The 19,991-nt window shown below is 37.9% G+C and overlaps 1 protein-coding gene across 3 annotated transcripts in view; it reads left to right on the forward strand.

Moving 5' to 3' along the window:
• Positions 1-19,991, forward strand: part of DCBLD2 (discoidin, CUB and LCCL domain containing 2) — a 177,369-nt gene that overhangs the window by 57,419 nt on the left and 99,959 nt on the right. For all 3 annotated transcript variants that reach the window (XM_070406104.1, XM_070406105.1, XM_070406106.1), the window contains exon 2: positions 18,540-18,629. In XM_070406104.1, coding sequence (XP_070262205.1) covers positions 18,590-18,629 — 40 coding nt within the window. In that variant the 5' untranslated portion in view covers positions 18,540-18,589. The remainder of the gene's footprint in view (positions 1-18,539; positions 18,630-19,991) is intronic.

The raw sequence follows: 19,991 nt of genomic DNA on the forward strand, positions 1-19,991 counted from the left end.
TTTTTATTGGAATTGTGCTAAATCTACAGGTGAATTTGGGGAGAATGGATGTCTTAATTATATTTTCTATCAATCTGCAAAAACAATGTACTTGCATTTAGTTCGTTTTTTTAAAATAATTTTTATCATCATTTTGTAGTTTTCAATATAAAGATCTTGCACATCTTGTTAGATTTATATACAAGCAGTTCTTTTTTTATAAGGCTGACATAATGTTATTTACAATTGTTCATAGCTCGTAGGTAGAAATACAATTGATATGTTGATATTGTTTAAGTCACTTAATATATCCCAGGAGCTGATTTTTTATGTGTGTGTAATTTTCTACACAGATAATCATGTCATCTATAAATAGGGTGATTTTATTTCTTAATTTCCAATTTATATGCTTTTTATTGCTTTTACCTGTCTATGGCACTGGCCAGAACTTTTAGGGCAATGTTGAATAGAAGAGTTGAGAGTAAACATTCTTTATTTCACTAACTTCCTCTATTGTTTTTTTCACCATTAAGTATTAAGTTAGCTGTGACATTCTTATAGATGTCTTTTATCTGGAGGCTAAGGAAGTTACCTTCTATTCTGAATTTGATTAATTTTATATTAAATTAATGTTAAATTTAAAGTGCATTTACCTGGCCGGCATGGCTCAGTGGTTGAGCATCAACCTATGAACCAGGAGGTCATGGTTGATTCCTGTTCAGGGCACATGTCTGGGTTGTGGGCTGGATCCCAGCGTGGGGCATGCAGGAGGCAGCCAATCAATGATTCTTTCTTGTCAGTTATATTTCTGTTTCTCTTTCATTCTCTTCCTCTCTGAAATCAATACAAATACATTTTTTGAAAAATTTATCAAATGCTTTTTCTACATCAACTGATATAATCATGTGATTTTCCCTCTTTCGTCTGTGAATATAATGGAATTTATTTATTGATTTTCAAAAATTGAACCAATATTGCATTCTTGTAATTAATCCCACTTGATTGTTATTTATTAACTTATTTTGAATATTGCTGGATTTGCTAACATTTTATTAAGTATTTTTGTGTATATGTTCATAAAAGCTATTGGTAATAAGTTTTTAAAAATCTTGTAATGTCTTTACTGTGTTTTGATATCAGGTTAGTACTGATCACATAAAATGAATTGGAAAGTGTTTTCTCTATTTTGGGGAGAAAGATGTATAGAATTGGCAATCATTCTTCTTTAACTGTTTGGGAGAATTTACCAAGGACATTATCTGGAACTGGAGATTGTGTTTTGGGAGGGATTTAAATTATGAATTCAGTTATAGGATTATTCAAAAATCTATTTCATACTTGGTGAGTTGTTGTTTGTACTTTCTGAAGAATTGGTCTAGTTCAATTAAGCTATGAAATTTATGTATGTAGAGTTGTTTGTAGTATTTTCTTACTATCCTTTGATGTCTGTGGGGTCTGTGATATCTTCTGTTTCATTCCCAATACTGAATAGGTAATTTTCTCTCTCTCTTTTTAATGCTGTTAGTTGTATTAGAGGTTTACCAATTTTATAGTTCTTTTCTGGTAACCCATTCTTTGTCTCACTGACTTTATTGTTTTTCTGTTTTCAAGTTTGTTGAATTCTGTCTTATCTTTGCTATTTCATTCCTCTGCTTAGTTTCAGGTTATCTTGTTATTCTTTTTCTACTTTAAGATAGGAGATTAGGTTTTGATTTTAAAATTTTCTTCTCTCCTAAAATTAGTATTTAGTGTTATAAATTTCCTCTCAGTTCTGCTTTAGCTGCATCCCACAAATTTACATCTGCTGTATTTTCATTTTCATGAAGGTCAATATATTTTTTTAATATCCTTTGAGATTTAGCAGCATAGAAGATGTTAGTTTCCAAGGCTATTTAGTCTACACTTATAATGATTTACACAATAAATAAAATTATAAAACATACTGACAATTATTTCTTGGTAGTAAGATTATGTTTTCTTTAAAATTTAGACTTCTATAATTATTTCCATATAAATTATGAAAAAATGGGCATTATATAACTTGTGATGTTGACCCATCTTAAACTGTAGTATTTGACACAAAATTATTTAACATACAAAAATATTAGTTTCATAGTGTTCAATCTAATAATTCTTATAATGTGATACATATAGTTCTCCTTTAATAACTGACTCTCAACAATCCATTTCAGGACTTAGCATAACAAAGAAAGCAAAAAACTGTGATGCAGATCAGAGTCAGCAACATGACTCAGGATCAGAGGAGGTCATAGGTCCCCTAAGTCTCTCAGAGAAGAGAATAAAGTTTTGAGAGTGAGTTAAAAGAGAAAAATGAAGCCTTGACTGGCCAGCTAAAGTTTTCTAGAGTGTTCAGAAGGTCATGGTGTCAGAATGAGCAATGAGACAATATCAAAAATGAGGCCTCAGGTAAAGGTTACACACTCCATTTCCAGTTGTAGATAAATCCATTTCTGTGGCTTACAGTATAACATTAGGCAAATTGTTTTTTTTAACCTGTCTGTAAATTATGGATAATAATGCCTAACCTGTGGTGTTGTTGCAGAGATCTAAGTAGATAATATGTTGAGTACCTGGCACAATTAGTAGCCAGTATATTTTAGCTCCTTTTTCCTCACTCTCTAAGGAAGTCACTGCTTTGGAAAACCCTAGCATTAGAAGAAGGGTATATGTCTCTGGTTCAAGCATGAACTTTGGAACCACAGTGTCTGTGTCCAGACCTCATTAGCCATTGAGACTGTTGGCAAATTACATAACCCCTCCATGCCTTGGTTTTCTTCCTAAGAAGGGGTGCAGCAGTACTATGTACATCCTAGGGTTGTTGAGAAAATTAAATAAGCCAATATAGTAATGTGCTCAGAACACTGCCTGGTGTATAGCAAGCACTATATAAGTGGTATTTTATTAGTAGGATCAGAAAATGGATTGGGATTAAAGAAAATTTTATTTTGAAGAAAAATATAAGTTCCAGAGGTGGAGGAGAAAGGAAACGGAGAAGGAGGAGGGCGGGGTGGAGAGAAATAAGAAGAGGATAGAAAGAAAAAGAAGGGAAGGCAGGGAAAAGGAAAAGATGGGAGGGGAGAGGGAAAAGGGGGGAATAAAAGAGAAAAATATTTTAAGGCATTCCATTTCTTTCTCTAAAATGTTGGGAGAATAATACTAACATTGTACCAAACAGGAGGCTTGCTACATGACATGTCTCTGGTAATGAAATCTTAGTGTATTTTTATTATTTGTTTTTGAAGAAAAAAAAGAGGTAATGAGGAAAGGTGAGAAAAAAAAAAGGCTTTCACAATCAATGAATGAGACTGTAGGTAAAACAGAGAGCAAAAGGAGAGGGGAAAGCTGCTATGAAGCAATGTCACAGCCAGTGTGGGTTCTGTTTCAGAGAAGCGAAATCGTGAGTGACAGATAATCACTTCATTTACTCCTTAGGTCTCTAGAGACAGTCCCTGATGCAGGAGTATCTTTGAGGAGCTCCTTAGTGATTTTCCCCTTAATGGATTGATGTATTTGTAGTACACTTTGTAAAAATTGGTTTTGCTTTGTCTCCCAAATGCATAACCTTTTGGTTTTCTTTTTAATAATTGTTGGCAACCAGCTCTGCATGACAGCATTGAACACAAATACCACTGATGATGATGAATGGATGCAGGAATGTGGGATGCATTGCACTGAAAGGGTAACACATTATGTCTATGTAATTGCTTCATCTCCCTTAGGATAGACAAAGTTCAAAGAAATGTGAACATAGATGACTCACAGACATGTTCTTTGGAGCTACCCAGAATTCCTTTCTCTAATTACATTGACCTTTTCTCCCTTCCTCACTCATCACATGTGCACTCGCTGTACAGGGCGTCTTGACAGGGTGTTCAGCCACTTAACTTTCACACTTTTATTTATTGCACCATCTTCCTGAAGACAGAGCACTTAAAAATACTAAAGTGGATGGAAAACATCTTTAAATTGGGCTTTCACATTTTTGCAAATACATGATAAGCAGTTTAGAAGTTTCACTTTAAGCAGTATTCTTTCAAATTCCATGTTAATATTGCCATCAATATGTGCTAATATGAGTTTTGAGAAGGCTGTTCTAATTTGATATTTTCTAGTTAATAATTGTGTGGGAAACTGTGTTTTGGCTTAAAACTACCTTTGAAAAGCCAGTTTCCTAAAACAGCTTTCTTGGAATGGTATTTCAATTAATATTATTTCTCAGCAAATGTGACATTAAACAAATGGTCATTCAGAAAAGTCCTGACATTTCTATTGCCTAGAGCTCAATGCATAATAAGGCAGCCCTGACTATTACAGACGATTTTGAACATTTAGATGGTTCTTTTTGGTCTTGAGCTAAAATATTAACCTGGTGACCTCACAGGCCATATCTCTTCCTTAGAAAATTTGGAAACTGCTACTACATTGCCCTTTTTGACAAATTCCTGTTTCATTTCATAAGAAGTAGTCACTGGACTGAACATCATTTTGGCTAATATCCTCGACATCTTAGGTCTGATAATGTTGCTCGTGAACTCTGACACAAGACTTAGATTAAAGATTCCAGCATAACCTATTGGTCAGAGTAACCAGATTTCAATGGAACATTTACCTCCTTTCTGCTGAATGATACTTTTCTTTGTCATAAGTCTAGGGTTGTGTTAACCTTTTTAGAAGCAGCTTCTTCCTGTTCAAATCCAGATTATGACCAACGAAAAACCATTGTCATATAAACTATTGTAAAGCCAGTCCTTTCCCTACTTGTTGTTTTCTGTCCCTTATTTTAGCAAATATAAGGAATCCATTCTATTGGCTTAACTATTACACCATGCTGAGAACATCACAACATGTACTTAAGAGCCAGTCTGCTTGGGTTCAAACCTTGTTCAACTTGCTGTGTGACTGGGCAAGTGACTTGATATCCCTATGCCTCAAGTTCCACATCTATGAAGTAAGAATTAAGTGAGCTAATACATATAAAGTACATAGAAGAATGGATATAGTAAGCGCTAGATAAATGTTTGTAGTTATTTACATTCAGATGTTTCTCTCAGCATTGGATCATCTGCAGACTAAAATACCATGATGTCTGTGCATTAACCCGTCACTGATAAAATGCAAAGAGGATACTAGCAAGGACAGACCCACAGAATTTCTCTCAGATCTCATTTTAAGTTTCAGTGCCAAGAGTAGAGCGGACATTTGCCTAGCTCTCTGTCAGGAATTTTGAAAGAAGCAGCTTCACAAAGAAGTGTGGAGGGCTATAGGCATAGCAGCATAGCAGGTGTAGCCACGAGAGGGCCACAGATTTCCCTCCTCATCCACACGAGTCTCCCATGACTTAAAGTGGTATAGAGAGTCTTTGAAAGTTTCCCTGGGCTTTGAGCAAAATGTTGGGTTTTGGTGATAGTACTCTAGAGAGAAAGCAAGATGATGTGCCTATCCAGAACTCTGCAGTCTAGATGAGGGGGGTGCATATTGGAAAGATGCAGGCTAGATAGTTTACCACTGAAGTTTGGATTAGGATTTAGCTGAATCTTTGCAGATTGCACAAACTGGTTTGATGCCTACAGATTATCCAGTTGTCAATGAAGTGAGAGTACTATAGTCACCCATGCCAGGCACTAAACCAGAAGTATTACCACTGGAGCTAAAGGCTACTAAGGAGTTCCATAGATCAAAACCTAAAAGCAATCAGCTCCCTCCCAGTGATGCCTCAAGGCACTTGCACAACAGACCCTCCCAATCATGTTTTTTTTTTGTACACCTGAGTTTTTCTGAACTATTGCAATTCCATAAAATTAATACACTACATAATTAAAGACCTCACACACACACTCCCTACGCACCACATCTTTTTATATGATAGTGCTCTTTTGTCCCCTTACCACTATAAAAGGGTTCAAGGACATTCCTACAATTGTATCAGAGTGAAAAACATGCATTATTTAACCACTGTCTATAAAATAAGGTATAAAAATACATCATTATCCAGTTATACTGCAGTGGTTTAAAATATTAAACAACTCATTTAAGTACTGCCTAGGACTCCTCTCCTTTTAACACAGTATAAAGCACTTCCTCTCAAACTTTGAGAGTCCTTATATGTGTTCAGATATGATTGGTTAAAAGTAACCACAAAAATATGTTTAAGTTCCTTTAAATGAAAACATTTATTAGTTACAGGAGAGGAAGTCCAGATGTAGGCCAGGCTTAGGACATTGTTGAACCAATGGCTCAACAATGTCATGAGGATTCCAGTCCTTTCCATCTCTCTGCTCTTCCTTTGATTCATCCTCTCATGGCTGTAAAAATTAGGTATTAGTTCCTACACTGCATCAAAATATCCCAGATTTTACAGTACAAATTAGTTGAGTAGGCATGCTGGCAGGCATTTTGTGTACATTAAATTTTTAAATCTTAACAACTTCAGAGGGAAAGTATTATTTGTCTTGTTCTAAGATCACCAAGTCACTGTACAGAGAGGTTAGTTAGCAAGGGGCCGAGTTGGGATTTAAACCCTGGTTTTCATTTGACTCTAGATCGTATATTCTTTCCACAGCCCCACCACATCCCTAGACTTGCTGTGCTCCCTTTATGCCTTTCTCAGTCTCAGTTCTGGGCATGACAAGAAAAGACATCATCTTCCCAAAGAAGTCCTTGTCAAATATCTCTCTTGGCATTTTAAATATTTCAGATCTCACATTTATATAAAGTTGTGAAAATGTCAGCTTTTGATCCAGAGCTCATCCTTGAATTCATAATTACATAGGGGAGGAAGGAATTTCATCCGAGTTTAGTATTTGATGGTCTCAAAATAGGAAGATTTATTTCCCATCAGTCACAAAATTTAAATTTTGTTCTTTTTCTTTACTGCTTCTGGAAAGGTCTTACTTTGACCCAGTAATCTAAAAGATATGGCATATGACTTTTTAATCCTCACCCAATGGTATGTTTTTTTATTTTAGAGAAAGAGAAAGGGAGAGAGGGAGGGAGGACGGGAGGGAGGGAGGGAGGGAGGGAGGGAGGGAGGGAGGGAGGAGAAAAGAGAAGAGAGAGAGAGAGAGAGAGAGAAACATCAATGTGAGAAACATGAATCGGTTGCCTCCTGTGCCCTGACCAAGGATGGAACCCACAACCTGGGTATGTGCCCTGTCTGGGAATTGAACCCACAACTTCTTGGTATATGGGACAATCAATGCTCAAACTGACTGAGCCCCTTGGCCAGGGCTGGCATGTGATTTTTAAGCAAAAGATACAATAATTTTCTACTCTCTTTTTAGTCATAACTCTCTTTGAAATTTTCCTTTAGTTTTTCTATTCTTATTCATGCAGACCAGTCATCTTCTCCACATTCCAATCAGAGGAGTGAATTCACAGACAGCAACAATCTTCCTACAGTGCTGTGATTACGGAGAGACAGAGCTCTCCTTTCAAAGCTGCCTCGTAAAGTAATCATAATCACACTGCAGTTCTGTGATGCTGATAACAAAACCAAATACCTTCTTCTCCTCAGAGCAGAAAAGTATCTTGCTATTTATGATGTGTAGAAACAACATCTACAGAATTGAGTAGGACACACATGTATGTAGGGATGAAATAGAAAACTGAAATGGGTGTATCCACAGTCCTGGAACTGGACTCCGATAGAATGGCAAAGAAAAATAGGGACTTTGTAAGGAGCAGAAAAAGTATTTAGCAACTGGTATGACACAGTCCTCTGTCAGAGCAGAGCCCTAGAGGCCTCCAGGGTTACCAGTTTAGATGCTGGAGAGGAGGGAGGTCTGTAAAGTCCTGGGGCAGTGCCATGACGGTGAGGAGACATTCAGGGCCATTAGCACAATGGCTACCTACTTGCTAAAGGAAATATTTCAAACTATGGCTTCTAACTTTAAAAGTGTGAACCTGCTTCTGTCTTTAAAAGTATCACCTTGGAGAAAGAGAAGGGTAGGTGATCAGACACCCCAGGGGGCCCAGGACAGTTCTAGTTTCTACCTGTTATTCTAGGGCCATTATCAATAGCTCCTTCTTAGATAATAATCTTAGGTTATTGTGCCCTTATATTAGGATGTCCATACAATACATTTTAAAGTGTCCCTGATTAGACAATATATGATGTAGTCATCCTAATAAAAGGACCCAAAGACAAGATATATTTCTGTTTGAAACAAAAAGACATAGGCAGGGAAAGACCTTGGCATCAGAAAGGAGAAAAAAGACGGTAACACAAAGAAAACATCCTCATTAATTGCCCAACAAAGACTATGGGTATGTGATTGCCAATTTTCAGGGTAATCTAGGGAGTCAAGGACATAGCCAAAGACAGCTCAGGATAGCAAAGCTGCCAGGATGCTCCATTGCCAAGGCTCCATGAAACGGAGGAAAGGCAGAATACATTAGGGAAACTTGACAAGGGAGGCCTCTTCAGCCACAATAAGCAAAACAAAAGACAATCCAAAGAATGGCCTGGGCTGCCTTGCATGGCCTTGGAGGCTGTGCACCACCCAGCTATCAGAGCGCCATTCCACAGACTATGATGTGAATGCCACTCTCTAGGGTGGAACAGTGCACAGTCTACATGTGGCTCTCACAAAAGTTCCATTATTCCAGCTTCTCTGCGCCCACACATTGGTCTAACTTTTTATATACACACATTTTATTAAAATTCTTTTCTGAACCCTGTAGAGTCTGCTCAATCATTTGGATGGTATCTTAAGGTTATGTGCACAAAACTCCATGGTATTAAGTACTGGATAACCTCGAAGAAGGGTAATCTCTCCACCCCACCATCAAGGAACAATGTCATAGACTGCATTTGAACAATAGGGAGATGACATGGCAAACAAGGACTCATTAGGGATTCTCCCACACTGGGGAACAATTCACAAAGTGCCACTCTTATCAGTTCACAGGCTCTACCACTTCCTTTTTGTGATATTTTTTTTTTGACAAGGAGTGCAATTCAAGAGCATCACATATTATACAATGGGCAAGGGTAGTCAAGGAGATTGCGTTTATTATAATTCTGATATCATTAAAATAGGGCATCTTTCAAATCATCATGGAGAATAAAGATGTATTAATATATTCCAAACTCTTCCACACACTGTGGGTACAAATAAAGAATTCATTTACATTAATACCCTCAAATTGCAATGTCTTCAAGTCCCTACTTTCATTGCTAGAACTAAAAGGAGAAATAAAAGTTTTTCTCTGACAGAAGGGCCCAAGGTGGCTGAATTAAAATGTAAATGAAGTATCTCAATGATCTAAATGATATTTTGACAATTTTGGGGAGCTGAGAAAAATAGAATAGTTCACATGGTAGGTAGTAACTCTGAAGTTTATACCTTGCATGCTGCCATCTTCATGGCTTAGTGTACACCATTCTCTACTTTGATAGTGTACTTACCTTTCAACCTACTAAAACCCTATCTATTCTTTAAGGCCTTCTCTATGAAGCTTTCCAGATTCCTCCAACAAAATGTAATGTCTCCATTAATTACATCTACACCTGTTTCATGGTATGCACTGGACTCCCCTTTGTATCATATATATTTTTTCCTTATCCAGTCATCATAAAAAGCTTCTTGAACTTATTAGAAAGTCATTCGTAACTCATATTTGCATCTATAGTATTGAGGACAGTATGTTTGACATTTTAGAAATTAGTAATTATCTAATTAGATTAGGGAATAAGGAATAACAGTCTATTGTAACTCTATACTCTACATTCATGAAAGGGACTGCTATACCAATTTATAACAAACTAGAGGCTCGGTTCATGAAAGTTGTGCACTGGAGGGGGGTTCCCTCAGCCTGGCCTGCACCCTCTTGCAGTCTGGGACCCTTCGGGGGATGTCTGCCTGCCAGCTTAAGCCCGATTGCCCCGGGAATCGGGACTAAGCCGGCAGTCAGACATCCCTCTTGCAATCCGGGATCCCTCACTCCTTATCACCCACCTGCTCGCTCCTTACTGCTCGGCTCACTGTTTCTTAGTGCTGCCACAGAGGCGGGAGAAGCCTCCACCATCGCCGCTGGGCTCGCCAGCAGTGAGCCCGCCTCAGAGCTTCTGGCTGAGCGGCGCTCCCCCTGTGGGAGCGCACTGACCACCAGGGGGCAGCTCCTGCATTGAGTGTCTGCCCCCTGGTGGTCAGTGCGCATCATAGTGACTGGTCGTTCTGGTCGTTCCGCCATAACAGTTGCTTAGGCTTTTATTATATAGATATTTTCAATACAAAATTCTCTTAGAATTTGTTGAATGTGAATATGCCTTATATTTTGTTTCAGCAGGATTTTAGTACCTCTGTCCTTCATAAATACACATAAGGTCTGCATTTGGCTCCAAGTAATGAAACCTAAGCATGTAGAATTGACTAAATAGAGGTTTATTTTTTATTTTTAACCTGTAACATGGGTCTTATGACATATACTAGTAGCAAAGCCTAGAAACAGAAGGGCCATTCTAAACAATAAAATAATTTTTTCTAAGTCCTAAAGACTCACAATTTTTTCATCCATACATTATTCATTCATCAAACCTTTATTGTAAACCTATGATGGTGCTATTTACTGTCAAGAGACACCCAGATTATGTTAAATAGTCCATACTGTCTAACCAAAAAATAATTTGGGAATTTAGGATGTAAGCACATACATAGGATAACATTCACAGTTAAGTTTGGATCCTAAAATCCCCATGATCTTAAAGCAATGGTCTGTGAATCACTTCACAAGATTATTTAAAAATCAAGCTCCTGGAAGAGATTCTCTAAAGCCTTACACATACGCTAAGACAACCCAACAGTATAACTCTTTATAGGTTTGTACCATGCTATTCACTCACGCTATGGAGAGGTGTGGGCAGACTTAATGAAGTTAGATGTAGCAAACCACGTTGAAAGCATGGAGGAGGAGGTGGTGCAAAGCAGAGATACAAACATGATTTTTGACAGAGAAATTGTCCTTTTTGGGATTATGGTAGTGAAGGGTTATTCTAAGATCCACCAGTGGTTGAGAAAAAATTCCATCAGTGCTCAGTTAATTTTGTCACAATTCTTGCATGTTTCATTACAAAATTTCACATTTTTTATGTTGCCGAACTGGCTCAGTAGAAATTAACTTGCTACTTCTTAGATTAGCTTGATACCAAGTCATACATGCCTTTGCCCACCTAGTAAGTACCTGTTAAAATGCAAACAGGGTTTTGCGACTCCAGGGATATGGGATGAAAGTATCCACTGACCAAGCCTGGCACACTGTGACTCAGAGCATGTCCAAGACAAAACTTAAGCAGCATGATAAATAGTGGGTAGCAGAATGTTCCAGAATCTCAGTGAAGTTTCAGAACATTCCATTTATTTTTTAGATATCTAATGTGGTCTTTGGGATTGTGAAAGCCGGGTGATAAAGGGCACTAGAATCCTATAGTCCAATATATCAAGTTTTTCTTATCCTCCAATTCCATTTTCAGTTCTGATTCTTAAATTCCAGCTCTTTTGCATCAATTCAGAAAATGCTAGTCCTTGTCATTATTGGTACATAACTTCTTAATTCTTCTAATATCATTTTAACAACATTTTTTTCAGGATGGGAGGAGGGAATAAACATTTGTGGTCAATCCCACATATTTTTATTTTATTTATTTTTCCCCCTGAAATTTTATTTTTTTTATTTGTCTTTATTGTTAAAAATATTACAGATGTTTCCTTTTTTCCCCATTGACCCCCTCTATCTACCACACACCCCTCCCAGGCCTTCACCACTGTTGTCTGTGTCCATGGGCTATGCATATATGCATATAAGTTCCCCAGTTAATTTCTTCCACCCACTCCCCAAACCCCACCTCTCTCTGAGATTTGCCAGTCTGTTCCATGCTTCTATGTCTCTGGATCTATTTTTTTCATCAGGTTATTTTGTTCATTAGATTCCACATATAGGTGAGATCATGTGATACTTGTCTTCCTCTGACTGGCTTATTTCTCTTAGCATAATACTCTCCAGGTCCCTCCAGCTATCTCAAAGGGTAAGAGAAACCTCTTTTTTACTGATGCATAGTATTCCATGGTATAAATATACCACAGCTTTTTTATCCACTCATGTACTGATGGACACTTGGGCTATTTCCAGATCTTAGCTAATCAAAGTCACTAATCATCAGAGAGATGCAAATTAAAATGATAATGAGGTATCACCTCACACCTGTCAGAATGGCTATCATCAACAAGTGACAAGTGCTGGTAAGGATTTGGAGAAAAGGGAATACTAGTACACTGCTGGTGGGAATGCAGACTGGTGCAGTGACTATGGAAAACAATTTGGAGTTTGCTCAAAAAATGAAAAATGAAACTGCCATTTGACCCAGTGATCCCTAGGATTTCTAGGAATATATCCTTAAAAAAACTGAAATACCAATCAGAAAGAATATATGCACTCCTATGTTCATAGCACAATTTATAACAGCTAAGATCTGGAATCCACATATTTTTAATTGGAAATTAATCTCTCAGATTCTTTAACCCTTTGTGAGACTACATTTGGCAAAGATGAGGAATACCAATACATTCTCTGGACACTAAATTCGATCCCATACATCTCTAAAACCTGAGCCTGTGCACCTGGGCCTGTAGTTCAATTGGTTGGAACACCTTCTGTGTAATGGAAGGTTGCAGGTTCGGTTCCTGGTTGGGGCACATGCCTAGGTTGTGGATTTGATCACGATCAGGATATGCATTGTAGGCAACCGACGGATGCCTCTCTCTCTCTCTCTCTCTCTCTCTCTCTCTCTCTCTCTCTTCTTCCCTTTCTAAAAATCAATAAAAGTTGTAATGTTTAAAAAAATATTCAAGGCTTGAATTTTTTGATGAAATTTCAGAAAATGCAAGAAATAAAATGGACATTTGCTAGTAGAGTTTTCAAACTAGCCATTGGTACCAAATAAAAATTTTATGACAAGAAAATAATGCACTTTATTAGGTACTTGTTACCTGCTGGTAGCAGACTTTGGAAAGAATCCAGGGCAGTGACTAATGTAAGCAAAATTCCTAGAATAACATTGAGAAGGCAGCGTGGTCAAGTGGAGAAAACACAAGCTCTCACATTAGACAGGCCTGGAATCTCAACCCCGCTGAGTCCTGGCCGAGTCAGTGAATCAGTGTGAGTAATTATACTTACCTGGCTGAGATGCCATGAGACATCAATAACTGACATCTGCACAATGCCCAGCAGAGGCGGGTGCTCACTAAACATGAATCCCCTGCCCTTTCTCTTCTGGCCAAGGTCCCTAAGCATGGGAGGTGACCCAGAATTAGAGCCCATGATTCTTCAGTTGTTAGAGAAGAGTACCTCATGCTGGTCACAAACAGCCTTCTGAGGAATCTTGGTGACAGGAAATTGTGTGCCACTAATTCCTACAATGAGAAAGCTGTACCCTCGGCGACAGGCGATCTGCTTGCTGAAGACCAAGGGGCCCATTAAGCAAGCACCACATCCGACCTGTTCCCAGGGTTTAGACACTATCTGTAGCCTGGCTTGCTGCCCATTGCTCCTTGTGGCTGTGAATCAACATTGTGACAGAGAGGGCACTGGGTCAACTACATTCCAGTAATAGATCAAAGTGTTTCATTTAGACTCTTAGAGCAAAAGAAAGGGAATATGGAAGATAAACAGCTTAGGATGGGAATAAACTTGGCAGAAACAGATACGTAAGGATTTTAAAATATAAATCTGAAAAAGCCAAAGACACTAATGAACTCACACAGTTTAATCATCAGAATGAAATCTTCTAACTCAGTGGTTCTCAACATTTTCCCATTACTGAAAGGTCACAGGTTTCCATAAGAGGCTCTCGGAACTTCTAAAGCCCCATCTGGAGATTCCGTTGGTACTTACCATCTCAGTAGAGTAGTTCATTTTATTCCCTAGTCCATAAAATTATGTGTCACAATTTTTATGCAGCTTGTTTTTAATTCAATTTGGAAACCCGACTGAGGGGAGGAGGGGATAGCATGTGTTGGGCAAGATGTAGATTTCTGAGCTTCTTTGATTTTCTTCCCCCCAAGGACATTTTACATTCTCAAGATATTTTCAGAAACAATTCATATTGTCTTCTCCTAAATACAGTTTTCTTATAATTTCTTATCTACATTAAGGCCATGAAGACAATATTTAAAGAAAGCTATTTAGCAGCTACTAATTCTATCTTTTACAAATGTTAGGTACCTCATGTTTCATTTAAATTGGGAAAATTAAGATGGGGGTTATTTAACATGATAGAATGGAATGAGACCCACAATTATGAAAATAATGCCAGGACCGCAAATAATTATTAGTAGGTCAAGAAGAACTTAAATTATCTACATATAGAATATACAGATACAAAGTTTGGGAAATAACCTTTAGAAGCAAGAATATGATTACAAATGTGATTACAAATGTGAGTATAATATTTTAGCATATCTTCAAACATGGCTTGTTTCATTTTGTTTTCTATTAGGGGACTGATGGTGTTAAAAACTTTATTCTGGCCCATGTATGACTATAATTCCTCTAAATGGATGGCTTCCATAAGCATGCATGAATGGCTGTATGTTTGTTCACTTGAAGAAAATTTCACTGTTCTTATACACACTGTTGTAGTTATTATTAAAATAAAATCTAGGGGCTGATTCAGCATGGCTCTTTGGGGGTGTATCATTTGCAGTTGATTTAATTAATTGCATGCACATGCGGCTAACAGTGTCTAGAGCAGGGGTGGGCAAACTTTTTGACTCGAGGGCCACAATGGGTTCATAAACTGGACCGGAGGGCCGGAACAAAAGCATGGATGGAGTGTTTGTGTGAACTAATATAAATTCAAAGTAAACATCATTACATAAAAGGGTACGGTCTTTTTTTTTTTTTTTTAGTTTTATTCATTTCAAACGGGCCGGATCCAGCCCGCGGGCCGTAGTTTACCCACTGCTGGTCTAGAGTCAAGTGGCTATATTTATGTTGTGATCATGAAGTACTTTCTTTGTATTAGTTGTTTGTCAATACAAGAATAATAGCAAATGACAGAAAGATTAAAGTGAATCCTGAGTTACCGTATGTCTGGTAATTGATTTTGGAGGAAATAAAACCACTTTTACTCTTTCAAATCAAACAGCTAAACAAATGATTAAATTTTGTCATTAGATGGGGCTGTTAATATCTGGGTGTCTTCCAAATGAGTCCCAAATAAATAGGAAATCCATGAATTTTTTTGACTCAATAGTTTATATCTTTTATCAAGGTCTGCTCTCGCCCTATATTTTAGTCAAGTCAGAAGTATCAAATTAACTGATTATATTCACAAAAAAATGAATGGACATATCTTCAGATATACAAATGAAAACTAAGCATTGATTTATAGAGATCACCAATAATGCCAGATATGTGATGAGAAATTGTCCTATTTATTCAAAATTCTAGGAGCATTAGGCATGTCTTTTAAGATTAAAAAAAAAAAAAAAAGCAGGGTCAGGGAAATGGTATTCTCCTTTGTTTTTCTCCTAGGAGTTATCTTGGTCTGCAATAAATCCTTTAAAAAAAAAAAAACCTCACATTTTCACTTTTGTGCAGTATGTTAACTATGAACAAAGTGATAGCATATGTCAGTCAAATGTAAAGTATTATTTATATTGATATTAAAACCTGATTATTAATGCAGAAGCTCATGGAAAATCAGATTAATCTGAACAACGTATTATTTCCTTTTGGCCCACAATCTGTTATTTCACAAACCATGGTTAATAGAGTGCCAAAAATAAAAGGATCTGTTTAACTAAAAGTATATAATATATTCTGCATCTCATTTACATCGTATTATGTTAAAAGGCAGACTAACATCAGCTAGTCTATGACTGTAACATCAAGGAGATGATATTCTTCTTTGTTTTAAAAAACCTTAGGTATTTCTTTTAAATTTCTGAATTTTCCAAGGCTTGCTATTATTTAAAATATTAGTTCCTATTTTATTGACTTACTAAATTTAATGGCTCTAAATTAACATTTAATTAAATGATTCAAAAGGAATCATTGAAAGATGTGATCTGCACATTTTAAAAAATCTCACCTTCTATTTCTTTTCTCTTGGTTCTTAGAAAATAAAAAGTGGAACTATTTTTCACTTGTCCTCACTTAATAGATGGGAGTTGCCTGGATGACTCCAAACCCAGGAATGGAAACCTAGTTTCTTGTCAAGAAGATGGGGAGTTGCATGGTAGTTTACATGTTTCAAACCTCTGGTTCAGGAGTCTCCTGCTTTCTCTGAGTGTTTGATGTCTGCTTTCATTTCCCTTCCTGAGGATGCTGCCCTTTCTATGTAGAATCAAGAAACTGGACACTGCCTGGCCGGCGTGGCTCCGCAGTTGAGCATGGACCTATGAACCAGAAGGTCACGGTTTGATTCCTGGTCAGGGCACGTGCCTGGGTTGCGGACTCAATCCCCAGTGTGGGGTGTGCAGGAGGCAGCTGATCAATAATTCTTTCTCATCATTGATGTTTCTATCTCTCTCTCTCTCTCTCCCTTCCTTTCTGAAATCAATACAAATATATTTTAAAAAAATAAAGCTGGACACCCACCTGATTTTCCCTCCCCACTTTCATGTTCCTTCTTTCCCAAAGTTTTGCTGGATCAAGGCTGTGACCTGGTAAACGTAATGGGGAGTTTGGAAGGCAGGCGGAGGAAGGTTACAGTACATCCTATAGAGCAAACAGTTGGATTTATTTATCAGCTATCTCTATCTGTCAAGCATCTTTGCATTCCAGTCACTGGGGAATCTTCACTCTTTCTCACCTCTCCTCTGTTCCAGCTTCCAGCCACTGAGCAGGCCAGCTCATCTCCTCTGATCTCCCCCATCTCCTTCCTGATAATGTTTCCCTCCTGCTCCAAGGCCCTGCTTGCTTCTTCCACAGAACAGAACTGGGCTCTTCCTCTAGCTCCAGTTCATAAAGACATTGCTGGGCTGGGGTTATGGGATGTGAAGCACACGCGTTAAGGTGCACTCCTGTTCAGCACAATGTTCTCCCAGAGAGGAAATCTGTAGTCACAGCTTTTGTGTCCTCTCCCTCCATTAGGTAGCAGTAGGCATTAAAGACTTATAATTTGACTGTGAGATAAAAGGGAGCAGTGGATAGTGATAATTTGGAAGACTTGTCAAAACCCAAACTCTGTAACAAGATCCAACCTTCTTCAGTTGTAGACAAACCGAGGCCTACAAGACTTGCTGTAGGTTATACAGCACTTTCAAGTGGAATTTGGATACAAGAGTCTGGTCCAGGGCTGTTTCCATGATCTCATGAAACAACAACTAAATTTCTCAGAAGCCAAACAGCATTTCAACTCTGTATATTTAATTCTTGATTATGCTGCCAGCATAGGTCCCACAGGAAAGAATAGCAGGAGAGGCACACAGCCTAAATAATATTATCTCAGGTACTCTGGCATGTTTATTATTCATTTTTTAGTTCTCATGTATAATTAATCTCTAATGTCTTGGCACGATGTTTATGTTATGGAGGGCAGTTTTCATGCTTTTACTAAAATCTTTTGCAGCCACCATCAGAGGTAAAATACCAAGCTGAAGCCTTCTTGTTCTGACAAGTGAATTGAATTTATTTTATTATGTTCCTAAAAATCAAAGGGGAGGGGGAAGAGGAAGAGAGAGAAAAAGAAAGATGCTGTAGAAGGCAAATGGAAAATGATCAAAGTCAGTCATCTGTTGAAATATGTCAAAAAAATTGCACATAATTTTCACTATCCACTAGTAGAAATGAAATATCTTCTAAAATAAATTAGGTTCCTAAGGCTTATGTCTTAAATTTGCTGTAACAGATACCTAAAGAAACTGTTTATAAATGTTAAGAAAATATGAGTAATAAACCTGAGAGCTGGATTTGCCTGAAATTACTAACTGAAACAAGCTTACAAGATAAACAGAAAATGTATCCAGACCAGTTCTGTTCACAGGAAGGAAGAAAGCCGCCTCAGGAGAATTCAGACATTTAGCAACAAACTTGGCTGTAAACATTTGTCCAAACAGTCAACAGGACAAAGAAAATGCTCCTGGGAGAAAATAACCAGATCTTAGAGTCCTGGGCTTTGAAGTTGGAAATATTTCCCCAGAAATGCCACATTCTTCTTTCTCTCCCACCGCAGTGGATCACAAAAGTAAATTACCATTTGTTCCCTCGTTTTGTTATCCTGCCCAAAATATACACTCACTGATAAAGCCCAACAATGATTCATTACACACCATCATCCCAAGGTTTCCAGTATAAATTCCATATTAAACGAGCCTCTTCTGTTTTATTAATGCTTAACAGTCATTTAATAGCAACGATAGTGCCAATGCATTTTACCGTATCTTACCGCGAAAACCCAGATGTTTCTGTATGAAGCAAAGGCCCCAGGGTCTTCTCCTCTAGTCTCATTTTCTTAGCAGTGGCTGAGCTGAGATTCATTTAGAAGCAGAAATAATGGGATGTAAACATTCTTTTCATATTTCTCCTTTTCTCTACAGATCAATTCCAATTTCTCTATCCCGCCACTCCTTAGTGATGAAGAAAGAAAATGAAGAAAAAGGAAGACACAGAAAGTGGAGAAAATTCTGGTGAATTGAAATTTAGATTGAGAACCTGCATTTATGTTTAACATGGAGTGAACAAACAAATGCATTAAAGTGACACACAGCTTAATTTCCTGGTATTTCATATATAACTACACACGTGTTCCTTTCCTGAAGCTCTACTCTTCCCCAGAGCCTTCATCCAAAGCATTAATTCATTTACCAGTCAAGGAATGGAGTTGACTATGGCTGCTACAAGTCCTAGCACATGCAGCTCCAGCAACACCATTCACCTGTAATCTAGCTTCCTTTGCCTCTGGCCTGAGATCACCTTCCTTACTTTGTCGTCTTATTCACTACAGCTGGAATTTTATACTTGCCATAATGGGCTTCTTAAAATCCTTCCAATGCATTTTTGTGGCATCAGTTCTTATCTTCAACATGCAGCTGATTACAGATGGATTTGTTTACATGGTCGCCTCCCTCTCAGAATGTAGGCTCCTCTGATTGAACTTTGTATGCCCACTACCTACATTAGGCCTAAAGCATAGTAGGGTTTAGTAGGCATCCAATAAATGCTTTTATATATATATATATATATATATATATATATATATATATATATATTGATTTCACAGAGGAAGGGAGAGGGAGAGATAGAAACATCCATGGTAAGAGAGAATCTTTGATCAACCGGCTGCCTCCTGCATACCCCCCACTGGGGGGTTGAGTCCACAACCCTGGTATGTGCCCTGACCTCCTGGTTCACAGGTGGACACTCAAGCACTGAGCCACGCTGGTGGGGCTCCAATAAATACTTTTTAAATAAATTTGGTAGGCAGTTTTAATGTATGAGGGATTTGCAGGGAGTTGAAAAAGATGGCCTCCAAAGTCCTTTACAATTTTCAGATTTTGAGGATATCAGTCTCTTCCATGGTTTTGATTATTACATCTATTCCTGAGTTTTCCCCCATAACTTCAAGGCATTCCTCATCGTAAGCTTTAGACCAAAATGTCCACCTGACTGCTACATAGCTTCACATTAGCAGACAGGACATCTCAAATTTGGTATATCCAAAATTAACTCCTTTCCCCACACAACCAGCTCCACCTTTCCAGTGCTCTGTATTATTAATGACACCATACTCCTTAGGAGCCCATGTGGAATACATCCAGGATGGCACTTCTCCCGTCTCTAAAGCCAATCACTTCCTAGTCCGGTGGATTCAGCTTTCCCAAAACCCAGTTCTTTTTGTGACTCTATCCTGACAGTCTCCATCAAATTGTTTGTGACTCTAATTAGCACTCATTTTATTCTGACTTTCACAATGTATTTCCATCTCTGTCCCAACACGAGATCCTGGACTATGTCTGTGTAACAGGGTGCAACTCCTACAACTCATAACA

The sequence above is a fragment of the Myotis yumanensis genome, unplaced genomic scaffold (genome assembly GCF_028538775.1).
Source record: "Myotis yumanensis isolate MYYU_CA2020_CCGP unplaced genomic scaffold, mMyoYum1.0.hap1 SCAF_2, whole genome shotgun sequence".
Taxonomy (NCBI): Eukaryota; Metazoa; Chordata; class Mammalia; order Chiroptera; family Vespertilionidae; genus Myotis; species Myotis yumanensis.